The following is a 17,029-nucleotide window of genomic DNA, read 5'->3' on the forward strand; positions in this document are numbered from 1 at the left end:
ATTCAATTGTCTTCGTGGACTTAAGGGAGCAGAAATTGTGCAGGAGAAATTTAGCCCACTTCAAGGACAAGTGAAGATGACACAAAGCGAAGTCATCAAAAACACCATCTCCAATTAAAACTATCCTGCTTCATTTGCCGGCAAATCCCGTATCAAGCATTGTGTGTGTCTGTAAAATATCACTACTAAATACTGAATGAGGCACAATCAATTCAAAACAACGATACATTTAATAATTTCACGTAGCACTGTATTTTAGGATAGAAAATTATATTCTCAAACTTTTGAATTTACCACCTTCGCCACATCAAACATAGCGACTTTTTGACGTCCAACGCGAGATATCTGTCATAACGTTATTTCACTTCCTGCCCACGCAGATTGCACTTCCCAAATCGTCCGCTGTTCTGGTTTAGAAGGCCAAATAGCGACAGGTCAGTGAGTTTGAAGTTATTTTATCAACTACATCATTATTTGCAATGGTTTTGAAGATATTTTACAACACATAATATCTTTGATATTTCTACTGCTTTTTGGTGCTTGTATGACCCCTGTTTGTACAGCTAAGCGACATAACGTCAGTCATTGGAAAAGTCCTTGAGGATGGTATGGCTAACCGGTTGCTAGCCGGCTCGCTAATACATATCAAACAAGCATTAGTCATAGTGTAAAGCGTTTTGGTATTTAGCTTTTTGTGAGTAATACATTTTGCTACAATAAATAATGTCACGCAGTAAAAATAGCGTTGAACGGGGCCAGGGTCACCTGGGTAGACCTTTTGACTTTTGTTTTCGGGGAAAACAGTTGTCTTGTTAGAACATTTAACGTTATGTCCTCAACTGGCGAGATAACGTACTAACTAACCTATGCTGTCAACAGATTCAGCAGTGTAGTAGCTTCTCTCGCATCGCATACTGTCATCACAAGGACCAGCTCAGAGCGCTGACATAAGGGTCATAATGATCATCACACATTAACGATTGTCTTAACAAGCACACTATTGAACCTCTTAGCTATGGAACTTAGTTATCTATCTACCTATTTCTTGACAAGGCACATCTTTACATTATGTCAAGACAAACAAAGTAAGACCAATACTGTTTTTTTGAATGAGTGCAATGTATTATCTGGCAATAGATTTCACATTGTCGGTTTAATAGATCAGTAACCCTTAAAAAAATATTTGCCAATTTATGTGCACATAACCTGTATTGCACGTGTTCCGTGTCACTTGGTTAATAATAAGATGTTTCTGTTTCTTTCTCTACCCCTTTCTTCCTGTGGTGTTGGCATGTTTCAGGCATGTCTGCAGCGTTGCGTGTACTATATTCTGTGTCCCGGCCAGGTAAGACCTCACCTGAGGAGGGATGGAAAGATGGATGGATGTTGATGATGTGGTGCACTGCTTTATTGATAGAAAAGTCACATTGGTCATCAACAGTTCAAGAGGAAATTTAGGCTCCACTCAGTTATTTGGGGTAACAGTGGTTACAGATACCCAAAACACATCTCAACGATCTATGAAGATACTGATTTGATTGTAAGTCGCTCTGGATAAGAGTGTCTGCTAAATGTGAAAATGTAAGACGAGTCAATGCTATCATTTGTTAGCTGTCATTGAAGTCTACTTGCTAATTGTTGACCTTTTGTGGTGAAAACATTTCCCTGGTAGCGCCATTCCATCCTCTGCCTTATGTCATAATTGTACTCCTTTCTTTTTTTTCACAGGCACCATTGCGGCTGGACACAATCTTGTGCGTCCAATCAGTCTGTCGACCCAGAGAGAGGGATTCAGTAAGTACTGCCTCTTCCCCCGGCTCTCGAGGCACGTTAGTTTTGCATCACTGGGTGCCCCGAGTGGGCGGCATTTGTACATTCCATTAGTCCTCAAGGGACATCCCCCACCCATCCGGGGCACCGGGAAATTCAAAACAAGCACACCCAGTGTCTCTCATATACACCTGACCACTGTGATCCCCACACAGCTGCACTTTGTTTGCCTTTGATTAGTATGCATGTTCAGACACGCACTCAACATTAATCTCACTGTCTTTCTCCCTCCCTTCCGTCCCTCTCTCTGTAGAATATGTGAATGCTCAGGATCTGCCCACAGACATGAAGTCCATAACAGACCGAGCCGCTCAGACTCTGCTGTGGACGGAGCTCTTCAGAGGTCAGTTTCACTCCTGACTCTTCGTGACACCAACCCCCATGTCTGAAATGGTGCTGTATTCCCTCTATATTCCACTACTTTTGACTAGGGCCCATAGGGTGTCATTTCAGACACAGTCACTGAATAACCTGGTCCCAGATTTTTTTGTTGTTATTTTGCAAATTCCTATGACAACTTTCATAGGAGTTGACAAGAGGGCACCAAAAGATCAGGGACCAGCCTTGCAATGACTGTGACAAAGGCTACATACTGACAAAGTAGTCTTTACCTGAACTCTACTTGTACGGTGCCATTTTGGATGCAGCCGGTGCAGTGTATAACATCACTTCCTGCTCCGCCAGGATTGGGCATGACCATGAGCTACCTGTTCAGAGAGCCGGCCACCATAAACTACCCGTTTGAGAAGGGGCCCCTGTCTCCCCGTTTCCGCGGTGAGCACGCCCTGCGCAGGTACCCCTCTGGAGAGGAACGCTGCATCGCCTGCAAGCTGTGTGAAGCCATCTGCCCCGCCCAGGTACATAGAAACACACTTGTTGTGGGCGTAAAAGCGTGGTCTTAAATGATAGGTCAGGCATAGCTACGTCAGACTTTGTGATCAGAATTTACACCTGTTGCACCAACCTAAAATAAGACTCGTCGTAGCTAAGTCCCGTGTAAGCAATGTACGTTCATGAGATGTAATGCTTCATAATCAGGGATGCAAACGAGTCACCTTTCGGCAAAATTTGGCGTTTTGAATCCAAAATAGATGACCTACGTGATTCGTGTAGATCCAATGAGAAAGGTTTGGTGGGGCGACTTTGGATCACTACTGGCTGTAAGCGAACGAGTGATGCGCGTTTGGAGCAATACTGTCTGTATCCAAGGCTCAGCCAAACGTTCACATAACAGAATGCAGCGCAGCACGTGACTGAAGAGAGAAGAGACAACCTACTTGTTAGTTACAGCGTCAGTGCGTGCTCTGGCGAGTGGAGTGGAAAGGCGGCTTGCCAGTTACAGCAGCGCGTCCTCTGAACGATAACGAAGAGGTAACGTTAGGTGAGAAGCCTTACCACGGAGACGAGGTGAGAAGGTGATGAAGCATACTTCATGATCTGTAACCGAAAAACAACTGGCATTTGGAAAGTTTGAGGTGAGGGAGAAGGTGTGGATTGTTAAGTATCTTGCTAGCTGGGTCAAATTCTTCGTTAGCTAGCCAGAGACAAGTTGAGCAACATTTGCCAACTTATCTGATAAAATAATTGAGTTTATGGTGTGAGAATTAGCTTGCTAATAAAGTCAGACAGCTAACGTTAGCTGGCAAACCTTACTAACATTAGTAACCTAACCAATTCGCTATAGTATTAACTGGTATACGACTCCTTGCTGTTATAACGCTTTAGTTGCTTACTGGACCCTGGCAATCTGCGTGAAATGTTAACTAGCTAACTACTATCTGTGAACTAATGTTTTCCCTCTACAGTTTGCAGTTAGTTTTCAGAATGAGAGAATTAGGTGAAAATGAGGTATTGCTTCTTAAACAAGTGGATTCAGGGATCAAGTGTAGCTGGAGCTGGGCCTGGCTTAAGCTGGATGCCACTATAGATGTGGAAGGAACACCACACACTTTCCCTCTTTCTCACTTTTTCAATACAGTGGCTAAAAAGGGGTATGTCAGGTGTACTCTCTGCCTGAAAGAGATCAATTATGCCAACAAACGGTATCATGCTCTGCAGGCACATTGTAGAACAGATGTCCACAGGCAAAGTGTACAATGTAAATATATGCAGTGGAGAAAAATATATTGCTTTTGTTGTGTTGAACTTGACAGTAGCACTCCGAGTGAGGTGGGATTATGACATTTTTTACTCAGTGAAAGTTATTTGCACACATGTAGCCACGTGTGCACTTGATCAATGTCTACTATAGTGGCCACTATCATAGAGCAAAAATAGAATGCCTGTTTGTTTCATTCTAATTCTACTTTAAGATGTTTTTTTCCCCCAAGTGCAATATTTAGATGTGTGTGGTCACAAGCATTCTATTATAAAGGCTGTCATGGCTAACTGCAGTATTAGTGTGTTGTTTTTTCTCTAGACTTGAGTGTAATTTACGGTAAAGTCCAGGCAACAAATAACATTGGATTGCTTTCTTTAAAAAATGTTAGCTGTGAGTTAGGTTCACATTAACCACTTTTTATTTTACACACAGACTGATCATGTAGATCATATTCTTTGTTGTTTAATTAGTTAAAACCTGCATTTCCCCCTAGCAGGGATTTTTTTGCATCCCTGCATGATGGTTGCGAGGCAGCGCCTGTTACTAGGCCGTTACCGTTCTCGTGGCAGTTCGAAACTTTGCGAGCCATGTCACTTCCATAGAGCTAGAACAGTCCATCCTTTTGCATAACCCACCACTATGCATTAACATTTTCTCATCCACAACTGGATGGATCCATAAGGAATTACTGTGGGAATTAATATTATATATATTTTTTACTTGTATCTAATCAGGAACCCATTGAGACGCGGGTCTCATTTTCAATAGTGCCATGAGGTCAACAAATTCAACACGAACATTCCCTAAAAAAGTATGTATTTATATTGTGGGGGCCAGGTCATCTGATGTAGCACTCCCATCACTGTCCTTGGTAAAATGGCCCTTACACAGCCTGGAGGTGTGTTGGGTCATTGTCCTGTTGAAAAACAAATGCTAATCCCACTAAGGCCAAACCAGATGGGATGGCGTATCGCTGCAGAATGCTGTGGTAGCTTTGCTGGTTAAGTGTGCCTTGAATTCTAAATAAATCACAGACAGTGTCACCAGCAAAGCACCCCCACACCATAACACCTCCTCCTCCATGCATTATGGTGGGAAATACAAATGCAGAGATCATCCGTTCAGCCACACCGCATCTCACAAAGACAAGGCGGTTGGAACCAAAAATTTCCAATTTGGACTCCAGACCAAAGGACAGATTTCCAACAGTTTAATGTCCATTGCTTGTGTTTCTTGGCCCAAGCAAGTTTCTTCTTCTTATTGGTGTCCTTTAGTAGTGGTTTCTTTGCAACAATTCCGACCATGAAGGTCTGATTCACACAGTCTCCTCTGAACAAATCAAATCAAATGTTATTTGTTACATACACATGGTTAGCAGATGTTAATGCGAGTGTAGCGAAATGCTTGTGCTTCTAGTTCCGACAATGCGGTAATAACCAACGAGTAACCTAACAATTTCACAACAACTACCTTATACACAAGTGTAATGGGATAAAGAATATGTACATAAAGATACACTGCTCAAAAAAATAAAGGGAACACTTAAACAACACAATGTAACTCCAAGTCAATCACACTTCTGTGAAATCAAACTGTCCACTTAGGAAGCAACACTGATTGACAATAAATTTCACATGCTGTTGTGCAAATGGAATAGACAAAAGGTGGAAATTATAGGCAATTAGCAAGACACCCCCAAAAAAGGAGTGGTTCTGCAGGTGGTGACCACAGACCACTTCTCAGTTCCTATGCTTCCTGGCTGATGTTTTGGTCACTTTTGAATGCTGGCGGTGCTCTCACTCTAGTGGTAGCATGAGACGGAGTCTACAACCCACACAAGTGGCTCAGGTAGTGCAGTTCATCCAGGATGGCACATCAATGCGAGCTGTAGCAAAAAGGTTTGCTGTGTCTGTCAGCATAGTGTCCAGAGCATGGAGGCGCTACCAGGAGACAGGCCAGTACATCAGGAGACGTGGAGGAGGCCGTAGGAGGGCAACAACCCAGCAGCAGGACCGCTACCTCCGCCTTTGTGCAAGGAGGTGCACTGCCGGAGCCCTGCAAAATGACCTCCAGCAGGCCACAAATACATTTTAGGGATACATTTTTAACGTCAATATTTCCATTATTAAAGTGGCTGGAGTTGAGTCAGTATGTTGGCAGCAGCCACTCAATGTTAGTGATGGCTGTTTAACAGTCTGAGATAGAAGCGTTTTTTCAGTCTCGGTCCCTGCTTTGATGCACCTGTACTGACCTCGCCTTCTGGATGATAGCGGGGTGAACAGGCAGTGGCTCGGGTGGGGTTTGTCCTTGATCTTTATGGCCTTCCTGTGACATCGGGTGGTGTAGATGTCCTGGAGGGCAGGTAGTTTGCCCTTGGTGATGCGTTGTGCAGACCTCACTACCCTCTGGAGAGCCTTACGTTTGTGGACGGAGCAGTTGCCGTACCAGGTGGTGATACAGCCCAACAGGATGCTCTCGATTGTGCATCTGTAAAAAGTTTTTGAGTGCTTTTGGTGACAAGACAAACTGCGCCTTCTTCACCACGCTGTCTGTGTGGGTGGACCAATTCAGTTTGTCTGTAATGTGGACGCCGAGGAACTTAACTTACTACCCTCTCCACTACTGTCCCGTCGATGTGGATAGGGGGGGGGTGCTCCCTCTGCTGTTTCCTGAAGTCTACGATCATCTCCTTTGTTTTGTTGACGTTGAGTGTTATTTGTGGTGTCAGGTTATTTGTCCTGACACCACACTCCGAGGGCAATCACCTCCTCCCTGTAGGCCGTCTCGTCATTGTTGGTAATCAAGCCTACCACTAGTGTCTTCTGCAAACTTGATGATTGAGTTGGAGGCGTGCATGGCCACGCAGTCATGGGTGAACAGGGAGTACAGGAGAGGGCTCAGAACGCACCCTTGTGGGGCCCCAGTGTTGAGGATCAGCGGGGTGGAGATGTTGTTACCTACCCTCACCACATGGGGGGCGGCCCGTCAGGAAGTCCAGTACCCAGTTGCACAGGGCGGGGTCGAGACCCAGGGTCTCGAGCTTGATAACGAGTTTGGTGTTAACTATGGTGTTAAATGCTGAGCTGTAGTCGATGAACAGCATTCTCATATAGGTATTCCTCTTGTCCAGATGGGTTAGTGCAGTGTGGTTGCGATTGCGTCGTCTGTGGACCTATTGGGGCGGTAAACAAATTGGAGTGGGTCTAGGGTGTCAGGTAGGGTGGAGGTGATATGGTCCTTGACTAGTCTCTCAAAGCACTTCATGATGACGGAAGTGAGTGCTACGGGGCGGTAGTCATTTAGCTCCGTTACCTTAGCTTTCTTGGGAACAGGAACAGTGGTGGCCCTCTTAAAGCATGTGGGAACAGCAGACTGGGATAAGGAAAGATTGAATATGTCCGTAAACACACCAGCCAGCTGGTCTGCGCATGCTCTGAGGACGCGCGGCTGGGGATGCCGCCTGGGCCTGCAGCCTTGCGAGGGTTAACACGTTAAAATGTTTAACCTGTCTAGGATCAGCGTGGCGCTAGCGGCACCCCCCCCCCCCCCCCCCCCCCACTGAAAAACCAGTGCCGCGAAATTCAAAAAATATATTTTTTTAGATTATTTAACTTTCACACATTAAAGTCCAATACAGCTAATGAAAGACACAGATCTTGTGAATCCAGTCAACATGTCCGATTTTTAAAATGTTTTACAGGGAAGACACAATATGTAAAGATGTACATCTATTACCTAAAAATACATTAGCATAATCCACCATCTTTTATTTGTCCACCAACACCAGTAGCCATCACCAATTCGGCTAAACTAAGATATTTATAGCCCCTAACCAACAAAAAAACTCATTAGATGACAGTCTGATAACATATTTATGGTATGGGATAGGTTTTGTTAGAAAAAAGTGCATATTTCAGGTAGATGGCATAGGTTACAATTGCACCCACCGTCACAAATGGAATAGAAAAACTACTTAGAGCAACGTGTTTACCTACTTACTAATCATCAAACATTTCGTAAAAATACACAGCATACACGAATCGAAAGACACAGATCCTGTGAATACAGACAATATTTCAGATTTTCTAAGTGTCTTACAGCGAAAACACAATAAATCGTTATATTAGCATAGCACATACCACATAGCAGCCCAGCATTGATTCTAGCCAAAGTGAGCGATAAAAGTCAACATCGCCAAAAGATATTAATTTTTTCACTAACCTTCTCAGAATTCTTCAGATGACACTCCTGTAACATCATATTACACAATGCATATAGAGTTTGATCGAAAACGTTTATATTTAGCCACCAAAATCATGGTTAGACAATGTGAAATGTAACTCAGCTGGTCATAATATGTCCTTGCGCCACTTAGACAGTGATCTACTCTTATACATAAATACTCATAAACGTGACTAAAAAATATAGGGTGGACAGGGATTGATAGACAATTTAATTCTTAATACAATTGCGGAATAACATTTTTTAATTTATCCTTACTTTTCAATACAGTTTGCGCCTAGCGAAGCTACGTCATAAAACATGGCGTCCTAAGCCACTAAAATGTTTCGACAGAAACACGATTTATCATAATAAAAATGTCCTACCTTGAGCTGTTCTTCCATCAGTATCTTGGGCAAAGGATCCTTTCTTGGGAGAAATCGTCTTTTGGTGGAAAGCTGTCCTCTTGCCATGTCGAAATGCCAACTGCGTTCGGGATGAACTGAAAAGCGTGCCCAACTATTCACATCGTTTCAAAAAGAAATGTCCCAAAATCGCACTAAACGGATATAAATTGCTATAAAACGCTTTAAATTAACTACCTTATGATGTTTTTAACTCCTATAACGAGTGAAAAGATGACCGGAGAAATATAACAGGCTAAACTAACGCTTGGAACAGGTGCGCGCCGGTGTCCTCTAGGCTCATGACGCAGCTCCAAAAGAATGACTAGCTTCAGGGTTTTTTCATTTGTAGGGCCTGTGAACGCGCAATCGACCCCATTGGAATCGTCATCACGTAAAGGCATCCAGGGGAAGACGTAAGAAGTGTCCGTATAGTCATAGCAAAATCAGTGCCCTTTTAACTGACTTCAGAACAGTGGCCAACATTTCTGAAATCTGAATCCATGTCAGGGAAATTGCTGTAGAATGGGCTCTGTTCCACTTAGAGACAAAATTTCAACTCCTATAGAAACTATAGACTGTTTTCTATCCAATAATAATAATAATATGCATATTGTACGATCAAGGATTTTGTGGGAAGCCGTTTCAAAAATTACCAAATTAGCATAAATAGTCTAAACAGCGCCCCCATCCCCAACAGGTTAACTCATGTCGGCTGCAGTGAAGGAGAGTTCGTAGGTTTTGGTAGTGGGCTGTGTCAGTGGCACTGTATTGTCCTCAAAGCGAGCAAAGAAGTTGTTTAGTCTGTCTGGGAGCAAGACATCCTGGTCCGCAACGGGGCTGGTTTTCTTTTTGTAATCCGTGATTGACTGTAGACCCTGCCACATACCTCTTGTGTCTGAGCTGTTGAATTGCGACTTCTTTGTCTCTATACTGACGCTTAGCTTGTTTGATTGCCTTGCGGAGGGAATAGCTACACTGTTTGTATTCGGTCATGTTTCCGGTCACCTTGCCCTGGTTAAAAGCAGTGGTTCGCGCTTTGTTTTCCGCAAATGCTGCCATCAATCTACGGTTTCTGGTTTGGGAATGTTTTAGTTGCTGTGGGTACGACATCGCCGATGCACTTGCTAATAAACTCACTCACTGAATCAGCGTATTCGTCAATGTTGTTGTTTGACGCAATACGGAACATATCCCAATCCACATGATCGAAGCAATCTTGAAGAGTGGAATCAGCGTTGAACAGACTTGAGCACGGGAGCTTCCTGTTTTAGTCTCTGTCTATAGGCAGGGAGCAACAAAATGGAGTCGTGGTCAGCTTTTTGGAAAGGAGGGCGGGGGAGGGCCTTATATGCGTCACGGAAGTTAGAATAACAATGATCTAGGGTTTTACCAGCCCTGGTAGCACAATCGATATGCTGATAGAATTTAGGGAGTCTTGTTTTCAGATTAGCGTTGTTAAAATCCCCAGCTACAATGAATGCAGCCTCAGGATATGTGGTTTCCAGTTTACATAGTCAAATAAAGTTTGTTCAGGGCCATCGATGTGTCTGCTTGGGGGGGGGAATATATACGTCTGTGATTTATAATGAAAGAGAATTCTCTTGGTAGATAATGCGTTCGACATTTGATTGTGTGGAATTCTAAGTCAGGTGAACAGAAGGACTTGAGTTCCTGTATGTTGTTATGATAACACCACGTCTCGTTAATCAAAAGGAACAGTTGATGTTGAGATGTGTCTGTTACTTGAACTCTGTGAAACATTTATTTGTGCTGCAATTTCTGAGGCTGGTAACTCTAATGAACTTATCCTCTGCAGCAGAGGTAACTCTGGGTCTTCCATTCCTGTGGCGGTCCTCGTGAGAGCCAGTTTCATCATAGCACTTGATGGTTTTTGTGACTGCCCTTGAAGAGACTTTCAAAGTTCTTGACATTTTCCGTATTGACCGACCTTCATGTCTTAAAGTAATGTTGGACTGTCATTTATGGACTTTTACCAAATAGGGCTTCTGTAGGCACACCTCTTCATTGAAATGCATTCCAGGTGACTACCTCAGCTGGTTGAGCAAATGCCAAGAGTGTGCAAAGCTGTCATCAAGGCAAAGGGTGGCTATTATAAGAATCTTAAATAAAAAATATATTTTTCATTTGTTTAACACTTATTTTGGTTACTACATGATTCCATATGTGTTAATTCATAGTTTTGATGTCTTCGCTATTATTCTACAATGTAGAAAATAGTACAAATAAAGAAAAACCCTTGAATGAGTAGGAGTTCTAAAACTTTTGACCAGTAGTGTGTGTGTGTGTGTGCTTCCTTACCAATTGACCATAGCCCAAGCCTGAAGTGTGGGTTTTTCGGACGCATACAGTCCACATTCTAGATCCAGGGATATCATGCAACATTTATTCTTCTTATATAAAAAAATAAGATTCTCCAATCAACTTAAAGCATAGATTACTTGACATGAAAAATACAAAATATGGCCTATTTGTATGCATGTATGTATAGTCAAGAATATACTGCTTCCTCGTCTAACAAGAACCCCCCCCCCCCCCCCAAAGGCCCAACTATTTAAATAAAGTTTAAAAAAAAATACAATACAATATATCTCAATCAGGTAAATATAAATCATAAAGGTACGTACCTAATATTTCATCATATACATTCATTTTTCATATTTACCCACACGTACATGGAGCTCTGTATATTCTGTATTTTATACAAATGTCTAAATCGTCTCTAACACTAACATAAAAATTCAACACCGTTTTTCTTTTTTTGTTGCTTTCAATCAAAACAAATGCAATTCTCATTTAACTAATTCAACATTAGACTCCTAAACTGCCCTAGCGACACCAGGGAATCAAAATGCAGTTCTGCAGGTTATTTAAAAAATTGATGTGATTTTGTTTCACTGAATCTCCGTCTGTATATTTGGTTAATTGGTCTCGGGCTGGGCAATTAAGTTTTGGCAGTTTGTTTATTCGTTTGCTCATTTATCACTGATCAGAAACATTTAGCATGCTATAATGTTGCCCAAATCCAGAGTGTTAGTTAGCTAATGACTCAGGCGTAGGCAACTCCAAAAGCCAGTGGAGGTTGTGAAATACTAACGCGAGATTCACATGCTTTTGAAAATGGAGGACTATTCATTTCTAATCGGTGTTGTGATGAAGATCGTCTCAATTTAACACCATACTCCTGCTTCCTACTAGACAGCTCATAGACGGTGTACGCCCAGGTGGTGCAACGGGTCAGATCTTTTTTCTTTTGTCCGGCGTTAAGCGCATTTTACGTCTGACGTAGAGTTACGACCAACTGGTGCAACCGGCCCCTGTAATGTTTACACTCCTGTACTATTCACATCTGCATATCCCTACCACTCCCAGGGCACTAAAACACCTGCACTTTGCAACGGAAATACCTTCATGGCTGCGCAGATCCCTACATAGTGCACCCTATAGGCCCTGGTCAAAAGAAGTGCACCATTTACAGAATATGGTGCCATTTGGGACCAATCCTGTGTCTGCTCTACCACAACACCTTAAGGCTCACCGCCCTAAATATGATTTACCCTCCCCCCCCCCATGCATAGGCCATCACCATCGAGGCAGAGCCCCGTTCGGACGGCAGCAGGAGGACAACGCGCTACGACATCGACATGACAAAATGTATTTACTGTGGCTTCTGCCAGGAGGCCTGTCCTGTTGACGCCATCGTGGAGGTGAGCAGAACCTTCTACACCTCTGTGGTCGGTGTCCCAAATGGCACCCTATTCCCTACTGAGTGCACTACATTTCACCAAAGGCAGTGCACTATGTAGGTTAAAGAGTGCCTTTTGGCACAAACCCCTCTATCATAGCTTCGTCTGTAGATGTTTGGATGTTCAGATTCCTGTGAGATTCCAGATTCCGGTTGGCGTGAAGGACCTGTAAAACTATTTGGTTTGGTGTCTCCCCTCTCATTCCCCCCCCCCCCCCCCCTTTCACCTTTCTCTCCCTCAGGGCCCCAACTTTGAGTTTTCCACAGAGACCCATGAGGAGCTGCTCTACAACAAAGAGAAACTGCTCAACAACGGAGACAAGTGGGAGGCCGAGATCGCTGCCAACATACAAGCTGATTACCTCTATCGATAGACAGACAGGCTGGCTGACGCGCGCACACACACCGACAGACCGACCGACAGTGCTCTGTTGATAACCATGAAACACACACAGATGCAGTATGACAAACTGGCACACACATTGTATAGATATCCGTCAGCCTCTTTGACACAGACACACGTCCATCCATACTGTACAGTTGATCCAGATCAGTGTTCACACCCAGACCTGTTTCCAGAGATCCAGACAGCACCGTTTATCTATATTGCATATATCTATACTGCATAGATATTGAATGTGACTTGGATGATTGGGACAAAATAAAAAGCAGGAAGCCACAGCTCTCCAGAACCAAGTCTGTGTGGACCACTGTCAAAATAAGCTCAGCTCACCCACAGAGAGATGCACCGTCGGTCTCCTGTACCGGCAGCCAGCCCACAGATGCCTATCCTGGGGCACATTCAATAGGGATACGTTGTGGAAATTTTCATAAAGAAATTACATCAATAGAGTTGACATGATTCTTTATTCTACTTGTCAGAGAGGCATGTTTGTTCTACATACCATATGTCTGAACGTTCCACAACGCTGTGCCCTGCTGAACGCACCCCTGATGTCTATGCTCAACAGTACTGTATCTGATTCGAGGTAAGATATTGCCCCAAACCACAGATCTAGGATCAGATCAAATTAACTTGAACCATTAGGGACAAGGGAAAAAATCTGACCATGTAGTTAGTGGTTAGGGACAACTACCTACTCTGTGTCCCAAATGGTACCTTACTTCCTATATAGTGCACTACCTTTGACCAGGGCCCATAAGACTCTGGTCAAAAGTAATGCACTATATAAGGAATAGGGTGGCTTTTGGGATGCAGTCTTACTCTGTTTTAAGGGCGGAGTGTTATCATTTTGTCGGAGAGTAATGCACAACCAGTTGGCACATGATACTCAGGCTCTATTATTATTATTATCCTCAAACTAGTAGATATATTAGCCTGCTGCAAACCAAACACAAAGTTACATGGGGGTTTGTTGTCATGAGAATTGTACAAAGATTAAATACTTGTGGACTTTAAATTATGAAGAATAAATATTGTTCTGTCCTAAGTTTTAAAATGGCCTGCAGCGTTGTCTTTTATAGTCAAAGGTGTGATTTTCCTGTGTTTTTATATTTTCACACTATGAGGTTAGAAGAGTTCTGTGGAATTGATAATGCCCTTTTAGTGTAAGAGCTGTTTGAAAAGACTGCATGTTTCAGGTGGTAAATTTGATATCTTCGGGAAGTATTCATTGCCTTTGACTTTTTCCAGATTTTGTTACGTTACAGCCTTAATCTAAAATTGATCAAATGTTTTTTTCTCAATGACAAAGCGAAAACAGTTTTTTAGAAATGTTTGCACATTTATTCAAAACAAAAACAAGTACCTTATTTACATAAGTATTCAGACCCTTTGCTATGTTACTCGAAATTGAGCTCAGGTGCATCCTGTTTCCATTGATCATCATTGACATGTTTCTATAATTTGATTGGAGTCCACCTGTGGTAAATTCAATTGATTGGACATGATTTGGAAATGCACACACTTGTCTATGTAAGGTCCCACAGTTGTGTCATGACTCCTTGGTGAGGATAAAAGGTGACAGAGGGGGAGTTGGGACGCTTTTATGACTTAACAACCGGTCGTAAATTTAGAGAACTTTCTCTTTCTGGCCTGCAGTATTGGGAAAGAAATCCCGCCTAAAAAGTCTAACGGCCAAAGAAGAACTTTGGAACAATTTTTCTAACATAAAGAATGTGGGAAATGGTCGGTGGGGACTTAAAGAATAAACCTGTCGCATGGTATATTATTTTGTGATGTCATTAAGGATGTTATATCAAGGTAACGGTAACACTGAAAGTGTACGTGTCCCAGGTATAAGGTTTGCATCTAAATGTTGTAGAAATTATATGATTAAATATGAGAATACTTTTGTGAAGATAGCAATGTGATTTTAGCCTTCTAAATGATAATTGTTTTTCATGCAAACTTGTGTCCAGTCAGTAGCCACGCCCAAGTGAGCTCAGAGTTCGTTTCAACATGACTGAATGCCCTCCAAGGCCAGAGTGCTTAAAAGGACTCGCTAAGAATTAACATACAGACCAGAGAACGTGAGGCTGCGGTCCACATGTTGAAATGGTTAGAAACTTTATGAACCAGACCAAAACATGCCAGGTTGCTGCTGGCGTGTATAGTGGTCTAGAGCTGAACCCTGAATAATCAATTAGAGACCAAGCAGATGGACGGTATAAACCGGGCGTCACGAATGGTTAACTACAAGACCAGACAGCGTGGAGTGGTGGCTACACATTACGAAATGGCAAGAAGTTCAGAAACCCTCAACACGAGTGGAGAAGGTAAAGACTAGACCAGAACATTCACAGTCTGCACCTGTGCATGTAAAAGTGGTTCTAGGACGTTTAACTCCGTACGAGGGGAAGACCGATCCCTCTGACCACCGTACGTTCGTCAGAAGTGTCTATTCTAGCGAACACGATCAAAGAAGCTTACAATTAAGGAGGACATTGTGGCCTCTGGTGGATAACCAGAGACTTACATCGAACCACTCCCCATAGACGGATCGAGTGGTTTCAACAGAGAAAGACATCTACATGTAAATATATATTGCATTTCTAATCCGAATGAGCGGTTGTTAGGTTGCTAAGTATTCATATTCCCGTGACCGTAGCTCCCAAATATATGTACGATAAATTGACTCTCTTTGTCTCCCCCTCTCCTTACCTACCCCTCCCTTTCCATTGTATAACCAAACGGTCATGCTTTTGTTAGTCCACTAGGGACCTGCTTTCATTGCATTATATTAGTAATCAATAACCTATATTGTGTGTGTTTATGTATTTGTGTGATTATTTAGTTAGTAAATAAATAATTAAGCCAATTTGTGTATTGCTGATTCATCAATTAGGTTAGGGTTCTTACAAATATCAAAGAATTATGCAACATTCAGAAGATGACTGATATGAGGAAATAATAATTAAGTGACTTATCGAGATGTATAAACTCAGCAAAGAGAGAAACCTCCCTTTTTCAGGACCCTGTCTTTCAAAGATATTTCGTTAAAAAAACTTCACATCTTCATTGTAAAGGGTTTAAACCCTGTTTCCCATGGTTGTTCAATGAACCATAAGCAATGAACATGCACCTGTGGTCGGTCGTTAAGACACTAACAGCTTAGGCAATTAAGGTCACGGTAATGAAAACTTAGGACATTAAAGAGGCCTTTCTACTGACTCTGAAAAACACCAAAAGAAAGATGTCCAGGGTCCCTGCTCATCTGTGTGAACGTGCCTTAGGCATGCTGCAAGGAGGCATGAGGACTGCAAATGTTGCCAGGGAAATAAATTGCAATGTCCGTACTGCGAGATGCCTAAGACAGCCTTACAGGGAGACAGCTGATCGTCCGCACAGTAGCAGACCACGTGTAACAACACCTGCACAGGATCGGTACATCCGAACATCACATCGGAGGGACAAGTACAGGATGGTAACAACTGTCCGAGTTACACCAGGAACGTGTGTAGACTGTCCGCAATAGGCTGAGAGAGGCTGGACTGAGGGCTTGTAGGACTGTTGTAAGGCAGGTTCTCACCAGACATCACCGGCAACAACGTCGCCTATGGGCACAAACCCACCGTTGCTGGCTTTTCACTGACTAGTCGCGGTTTTGTCTCACCAGGGTTGATGGTCGGATTCGCATTTATCGTCGAAGGAATGAGCGTTACACCGAGGCCTGTAGTCTGGAGCGGGTTCGAGGTGGAGGGTCCGCCATGGTCTGGGGCGGTGTGTCACAGCCTCATCGGACTGAGCTTGTTGTCATTGCAGGCAATCTCAACGCTGTGCGTTACAGGGAAGACATCCTCCTCCCTCATGTGGTATCCTTCCTGCAGGCTCATCCTGACATGACCCTCCAGCATGACTATGCCACCAGCCATACTGCTCGTTCTGTGCGTGATTTCCTGCATGACAGGAATGTCACTGTTCTGCCATGGCCAGTGAAGAACGCAGCTCTCAATCCCATTGAGCACATCTGGGACCTGTTGGATCGGAGGGTGAGGGCTAGGGCCATTCCCCTCAGAAATGTCTGGGAACTTGCAGGTGCTTTGGTGGAAGAGTGGGGTTACATCTCACAGCAAGAACTGGCAAATCTGGTGCAGTCCATGAGGAGGAAATGCACTGCAGTACTTAATGCAGCTGGTGGCCACACCAGATACTGACTGTTACTTTTGATTTTGACCCCTCCTTTGTTCAGGGACACATTATTCCATTTCTGAAAATAAACACAGTTGACAGTGAGAGGACGTTTC

General features: G+C 43.2%; 1 protein-coding gene across 1 annotated transcript; it reads left to right on the forward strand.

The window, feature by feature from the left end:
• The first annotated feature begins 342 nt into the window (after positions 1 to 342).
• LOC129840959 (NADH dehydrogenase [ubiquinone] iron-sulfur protein 8, mitochondrial-like) lies at positions 343 to 13,782 on the forward strand. The gene is made up of 7 exons (XM_055909027.1): positions 343 to 434; positions 1,301 to 1,345; positions 1,729 to 1,794; positions 2,084 to 2,173; positions 2,515 to 2,687; positions 12,156 to 12,284; positions 12,565 to 13,782. The coding sequence occupies exons 2-7, from the start codon at positions 1,303 to 1,305 to the stop codon at positions 12,694 to 12,696; spliced, it is 633 nt and encodes a 210-aa protein (XP_055765002.1). The 5' UTR covers positions 343 to 434; positions 1,301 to 1,302; the 3' UTR covers positions 12,697 to 13,782.
• The last annotated feature ends 3,247 nt before the right edge of the window (positions 13,783 to 17,029 follow it).

This window comes from Salvelinus fontinalis, chromosome 42, assembly GCF_029448725.1.
Source record: "Salvelinus fontinalis isolate EN_2023a chromosome 42, ASM2944872v1, whole genome shotgun sequence".
Classification (NCBI taxonomy): Eukaryota; Metazoa; Chordata; class Actinopteri; order Salmoniformes; family Salmonidae; genus Salvelinus; species Salvelinus fontinalis.

Bases quoted from the DNA above. Each gene is read 5' to 3' on its own strand.
- LOC129840959 (XM_055909027.1), top strand. From the start codon at position 1,303: ATGTCTGCAGCGTTGCGTGTACTATATTCTGTGTCCCGGCCAG. The intron at 2,688-12,155 runs GTACATAGAAAC...CCCCATGCATAG, and splicing joins AAGCCATCTGCCCCGCCCAG to GCCATCACCATCGAGGCAGA. The intron at 12,285-12,564 runs GTGAGCAGAACC...TCTCTCCCTCAG, and splicing joins CTGTTGACGCCATCGTGGAG to GGCCCCAACTTTGAGTTTTC.